At 44.6% G+C, this 6814-nt stretch overlaps 1 protein-coding gene across 2 annotated transcripts in view; it reads right to left on the bottom strand.

Annotated features, from left to right (window-relative positions):
* Positions 1 to 6516, bottom strand: part of MEIS2 (Meis homeobox 2) — a 340061-nt gene extending 333545 nt beyond the window's left edge. For both annotated transcript variants that reach the window (XM_015424720.1, XM_015424721.1), the window contains exons 1-6: positions 6271 to 6516; positions 4991 to 5223; positions 3340 to 3481; positions 2729 to 2779; positions 1954 to 2004; positions 907 to 1056 (exon numbers count right to left, since the gene is read on the bottom strand). In XM_015424720.1, coding sequence (XP_015280206.1) covers positions 907 to 1056; positions 1954 to 2004; positions 2729 to 2779; positions 3340 to 3481; positions 4991 to 5223; positions 6271 to 6282 — 639 coding nt within the window. In that variant the 5' untranslated portion in view covers positions 6283 to 6516. The remainder of the gene's footprint in view (positions 1 to 906; positions 1057 to 1953; positions 2005 to 2728; positions 2780 to 3339; positions 3482 to 4990; positions 5224 to 6270) is intronic.
* Positions 6517 to 6814: the final 298 nt, after the last annotated feature.

Genomic DNA, 6814 nt, shown 5'->3' with positions numbered 1-6814 from the left:
CACTCTTTCAAACTAGAGCTATTGTTCATCCTTACTGTTAAACCTAGCTGCTTAACCTGTTTCTACCCTATGAGTTCTATGTTTATACTCTACTACAATCTTATCCAAGTACATACCGTACCTATGTAAAATTTTCAAAAGCCCTGTTCTGCAGCACACCTAAAGCTCCTGTAGAAGACCCATTTCTCCAGTCATGCACATCCACTTATTCCCACAAAAACAACAAAAACAACAACTCACTCATCAACTACTGATGTGCTAAAACCAACTGCTAACCTATAGTTACACAATCATAATTCTCTCCTGCTTCTGTAATGCATGGTTAATAATTGGCTCATCAAGATTATTGCCATTTGTATGGAGATATTTCAAGCACTTGGCAATAAGTCCACATTCTGACAATAAGTTGCAAAAGAAAAAAAAAACTACTGACACTATAACCTTGTTTTAATACAGTGTACAAATTCCAGTAACTAATATTTTTGATACACAGAGGGAAAAGAAAAATTAACAAACTGTTTTCTATACTGTATCACTTGTATTTTTCCTCTGATTGTTTCCTATAGCATGATCATAGCACGGGCAAAACAACCCCTCTTATCCCCCAAAACTCCATCACTATGTCAAGGAGGAAATATATCAACTTTTCAGATTCCTAGGTTGTAAACTTTGCAAACCACAAGTTAAAATTCAAAGTTACTGAATGCAAAGAAAAAGGAAACCCCCCCCCAAAAAAAAATCCATCTCACTCTGCCAAACAAACAAACAAAAAAATCCTGAAGGAAAAAATAGGTTATCATAGGGGAGCCAAAGGATATAGAAAGCAAATACAAAATGGAGCTGGTTAATAGATAAATCCTTGAATAACAATAACCCAGAGGTCTACTAGTTATCAAGTGGACTTACATGGTCAGCTAAATTTGTAGATGATCCTGAGAGTTCTTCGTGATCAGATTTGGAGCTGCCATCTCTTTCATCAATAACTAGATCTATGGGCATTTTGCCTTTCAAACAGCTAATGTACCGGTGGCAGAAATTATCACACAACTCGTGAACCTGAATATAATTTTTAAATAAAGGGAGAAAAAAAAAAGAATTAAAAAGAGAGGGGGAGGAAAATTATCAGATTGCAAGTTGAGAAGCCTTTTTTTCAGTTGGAAAAGAAATACTGTGATCTATTCCAAGAGTAACTCTAATTAAGGGGCATAATAGTTGAAGGCAAGGAAACAATAGAGAAATTGTTACAGCACATATTATTCCCTAGAGACTTGCCTGAGCAACAAGTTGGGGGGGGGGACAGAGAGACTCAGCTTGAGGCTACTCTATAGACAGAAGAAAATCTGATTTGAGGATAATATCAACATCACTGAGATCTGGACCAAGGTAGATAAAATTCTGGAAGTACAGGCATGTCAGGTGGGAAGGCTTAAGGAAAGAACCAGTTTAAATCAAGTCAATGCAATTCTTGTTTCAAAACCTTCCATAGCAACTAGGTAGAATCTTTATCGCAAAATCATTTCCTTGTAGCACCTCAGCTTTCCCCAAAGGAATTGTTTGTGTCTTTTAATCTTAATGTATGCCCGCCGGTAATGGAAGGATCGCAGCTACATTGAATAAGAAGGGTTGTTTTGTGTTGTTGTTTTTTTAAAAAATAACAAAATAAAATACTCCTCTTAGGAAAATTGTGAAAAGTTTGGGAGGCAGAGATAGTGTAGGATAAAATCCATGGGGGGTGGGGAGGCTACTGGAACAGTCTATAATCAAGGAAAAGTTCCAGAAATACAGGGGAGGGGAGGAGAAAGACATTGCGTTCTTTATGGGGTGTCCCTGGTACTTTGTAGTTACAGAGTCCAGCCAGCCGCACTATCCTCAAAGCCCTTAGCAAACTTTAAAGTATAGGTGAAACAGGGAAGAGAAGGATAAAGAGAGGCAGGACTGTCCCCTTGCTCTTACCTTTTCTAATTCCAAAAGGTGAAACCTTAAGACTTGTATTGCTTGGATCATCTGAAAGAAAGTTGGGAGCAAAGGAGTTGTCACTGGAGAGCCAGAAGAAACCAGGCAAGGAGAGGCAGATTGTCACGGCACACCCTCATTATCCAGGATTTTAGCTCATTTGTCACGCTTGGGCAATTTTGATCAACTTTAACCTAAAGCACTTGATTTTTTTTCCCTATCATATTTTTTCCCCAAGAGAAGTAGCGATTAGTGGTTCACATAGATGCCCTCCCCCAGTGGTTTCTGAAAGTCCACAAAGCAACCAAAGAGCCAAACATTCCGTCATCACCCCACCACACTTTTTTTAAAAAAAGAAAAGGTGAAATGCCCAAGATGAATGCTTTGCCTTCGCCTCCTTTTACAAGCGGATTTCAAGCACTTTTAATATTGAAATTGGCCACATTAGCAAAAGAATTGTGCTGAGCAGCTCCAAAAACTCAGAAGTCTCAGAAGCCATGATTTCCTTCCCTTTTGCTTGTCCCATCTTAAACCCAGCTTTGCAATGCAGTGGGGTCTCAAGTGTTTGTTGTCCTCTGTCCTTGTTAAGGAGATCTATGAAGACCCTGGATGGGGACGGTTTCTTCCCTTCTCTCTCCTCCCCCACCCCATGTCTGGAGTATCACTCTCTATCAATGCCTCCCCTTCCCCTTACCATTAGTACCTTACTTTGAAAGAGTGAAAACCTTTCTAAAAAATATCTTGGAGAAAGTCAGGGGTGGGGGGAGATCCTTACCAAATTGTCCAGCTCTGGATTTGAAGAAAATAATGGTTTTTCTGCGCGAACCTACATGAACAAGATTGAGAGAGGAAAGGAATCAGTGTGTATTTCAAATGCCTTTAACTCTCCTTCCCCCCCCACCTCCCCCCAGTGCAAATGGAATAAAAACATGAAATCAAAGCAGTTTACAGGATGGCTGCAGTGACCTAACCTGGGACTGGGGGCTGCTGGAAACTGCAGGCCACTCAGCACAGCTTTCCCTGATTTTGTCCCACACAACCCTCTAATTTCTCCCCTCTTTTTAAAACTGAAGGCCTCTCTGAAGTTATATCCCCCACCCCACCCTCTTCCTGGAAAGAGTTATGGTAAGGAGCGGCCACTCCCCCTCTCTCCAGAGTGGTGATGGGAGCCCAGTTTGGGCCAGGGAAGCATCCCCAGACTCAACAAGCACAGGAACCCCCGGTCCCATTGCTTCTTTAACTTTGTGGAAGTTTGTGGAATTTTGCTTTGCTTAGGGGGGGGGGGAGGATATTCTCAAGAGGCGTTTGTGTGTGAAGTGATATGCGCCTGGTGGAGAGGAGGGTGTGTGAGAAGAGAGGGAAAAGGCGGGTTAAAAAGTGCTCGACCTGTTTGGCGAAAACGGCGATGTCCTCGTTGAAGGAGTCTGAGGAGCAGACATCTCCGCCGGCCACCCCAGGCTCTCGGGGAGTGCAGGTCGCCAGTTCGCACTTCTCAAAGACCAGAGCTAACAGGGGGAACAACGGGTGCCTGCCGGGCAGTGACACACAAAGGAAAAAGGGCGGGGGCAGTTCAGAGAAAAGACAGACAGAGAAAGAAGATTCTGATCAACAAGCATTTCTCCCCCCCTTCCAAAAATAATAATTAAAACACTCAAGCGTCCACATTCACGCACGCCTTACACGCCTCAGCTTTTCCATGAAGGACAAGGGGTGGGAAAGCGAGGCCAAGAGCAGAAAGAAACAACAAAACACACACACAAGTACACACACACCCCTCCTCAAAAACTAACCCGAGTCTCACAAACGCGTAAGGCTACACAGTTGCACTGAGGCAGGCAAGGACTGGCTTAGCTGTGAAGTTTTCCCAATGACTAGGAAGCGAGGAGAAGCCCCTTCCCTGCCCCCAAGCAACGACCTAAAGAGGGAAACTTTACTCTTAGGCAAACTGTTTAAACTGCTTAATATTTTGGTGGAATGCTAATAGCAGCTAGAGGGGTTTTTTTGGGGGGGAGGGGGAATTGAAGCAAAGTCTCTTAAAGCTCATCCAGATTAAAATGCGAACACCCAGCCATAAGTGAAGTGGCGATGAAAAAAATAGTGGAAAGGATAATTTTTTACCCATTGTCCTGCTAGACACTGGGGAAGAGGAAAGAAGAATGGTGAGAAAAGTTAATGTGCATTTTTCTGTGCTCAAATGGTAATGCCACACGGTTTACTCGGTATAGTTTAGGGAAATGTAATAATCACCTATCCTACAAGCAAACGTATACTGAAGAGAGTTAGTTCAATTTCCCTAAATGCAGCCTCTAGGGCTGTTTTGCTAGGGATGTCAACAGCTCCCTCCCTTGCCATTTATTTCCCCCTCATTCTCGAGGAGGAGGTATTTTCAGGAAGAAGCCCATTTCGACTCTTTGAGCAACTCTATTTACAGATTAGTACTTCGGCCCTAAACAAATCATTCCTATTGATTTCAGGAGAGCTTAGCTCTATAGAAGTGTGCAGCTTACTTTCCATTTCTAAGATCTTTTACTTGCAAGTCAGTACTTTCAAATGACTTTACTTCCAAACAAGCGGGCTTTGGATCCGGGTGCCTGAAGGTCAGGCCAGCCGGAGCAACGCTGCTTTATTTAAAATGGAGAGCTGTGCCGGTTTACCCCGAGTGTCACAATGTTTGCGTCCATCCGAAATGCATCCCGAATAGATTTCCTTAGCGTGCTTTCCCCATGAAGGGCTGATGCCATTTCTATAAAGTCACCCTAAAAGTATCACTTTTAAATAATGTAAAATATACATAATGACAGTTTGCAGGTGTCCTTCCAGATCACAGATCCTTCCGGATTGTGAGGAAGGGTAGACTGGCGACAAACACTCTCCAGTCCTCGGTCTTCTCACCCCCCCCCCCTCCAAATGAAACAGATATCCCACTAAACTCTTCTCTGCGGCCGAGCCTACTCTGAAGGGAGAAGGATCCCTGACACACACGGACGCTGCAAGGAAAGGGCCATGAAGCCTGCGTCGTGTCCTGCCTTGTACCTACCCGTAGATTGCATCCTTGTCCCGCTTCAGGGCGTCGTTGACAGCCGATCCCATGCTGGCCGGCATGACATTGGGGTGCGGGGCATGGGCTCCATAATGCTGACTGGCATGGAGTGGCGGCCCATGGTTCAAGTGGTGAACTGGGGGGATCGGCCTGGGGGCGTGAGGGTCTCCGTACATGGAAGCCGGTACCCCTACTCCGTCCATTCCGCCGTAATGAGGCAGCTCATCGTACTGTCAAAAAGAAAATGGGCCAGAAGGGGAGAGGGAATAAAAGAACCATGGGCAGAGAAGGGAGAGAGAGAGGAAAGAGAGAGTGAAAGGGAAAGGCTGGCTCTTCGGCTTTGAAACGGAGATGAGCACCGCAACCCTAGAGTCGGATTCGACTGGCTTTCGAGCAAGGGAACCTTTACCTTTAAGGGCTTAACAAAGAGAAACGAAAGCCAACAGATATTTCGGTGGTGGTGGGGGTATCCATCTGGCGTTCCAGCTTGTTAAATAAGAGTCAGAAATAGGATTTAGACACAGTCAAGAAAATTGATTGGGCACTAGTGGCTAAGATCCAGTTGGTCTCCCTTTTTATTAGGAATCATGCCTCTGCTGCTCAAATCATAATTTGCTTGCAAAAGTTTTAGAGCAGCATTCTTTTAACATAGGAAAACTGTTTTATTTTTATTGGGTGTTCTGCACCAGGTCACAAATAGGTTGTATCTCTGTGTTCGGGGGGGGGGGGGGGGGGGGGGGTTAGAGAAAGAAGCTGGTCTGAGAAAGAAGAGTGCGGAGGGGACAAATAATCGGAAAGTTACCAAAAACATTATTTAGCAGCAATTCCCCCGGTCCTGGTCAAAATCAGAGGCAAACCCAGCCGCAAAATGTAGCTGTTTCCCAGGCGGCGGCGGCAGCAACAGCCACAGCAACAGCAGCGGCGGCAGCAGCAGCAGCAGCAGGCAAGCCTTCCCCCCTGTGAACCCCGCGCCACTGAGCTGCTAGAGAGGAGCTGGGAAATCGCGCTGTTGGGGGAAAAGCTAGAGAGGAAAGAAGCGTGGAACAATTGCGGAGAGAGGGAGAGGGAGACACACGCGCGCACACACGCACATACACACAGAGGGACACACGCGCACGCACACACACACAAAACTGGTGAATAATTTTTGCTGCTATTTGTTGGTGTTTTAAAAATTGTGACCGCCGTGAGCAGCAGCAACCGAGGAGAGCAAGTCGGACAAGCCCCTCTTAAGAGAGGATTTATACGTAAGGTAAGTGTTGGAGATTTAAACCTACCCTTTGAGCCATCAGTCTGCGCTCCAATAAACTCCTGGAGGTGTCCTATATTTAATATCCCAGTCCAGCAACAATAACAACAGAAAAGTGATGAAGTGAAGCAGAAGAGGGATCCCTTTCCCCCCTTTTCCTTTGCGACCCACTTATAGGCTTCTCCAGTAGGCGTAAATAATCATAAAGATAACAGCAATAGCAATAAAAAGTAGGCAAAGAACCACGACGAGTTTGTGAGATTTCTTCTTTTTTTTTTCCTCTCGTCCTCCGAGCTCTTCTCTATGTCCCCCTTCTCTGTCTCTTTCCTCTTTTTTTCTTCCTTTAGTTAAAAATAATAATAATAAAAAATGTAAAAAAAAATTCGTCAAGCCCCAATCTGAAGGTTACGATCGGCCCGTCAGCAACCCACATGTAACCAAACTGTCGTGTCTCATGGCTTTTTGCCACTCCAGCTGTCAATCAAAGCCATGGAATGTCAAGGTAGTGAATGAATGATGGCTGATGATGATGAAGAAGAAAAGAGGAATCTTTTTAACCTCGGTTTCTTCTC

Source organism: Gekko japonicus, unplaced genomic scaffold, assembly GCF_001447785.1.
Source record: "Gekko japonicus isolate JY-2015 unplaced genomic scaffold, Gekko_japonicus_V1.1 scaffold722, whole genome shotgun sequence".
Lineage (NCBI taxonomy): Eukaryota > Metazoa > Chordata > Lepidosauria > Squamata > Gekkonidae > Gekko > Gekko japonicus.
Note: the sequence above shows the minus strand (reverse complement) of the source record. Positions and strands in the feature narration are given on the sequence as shown.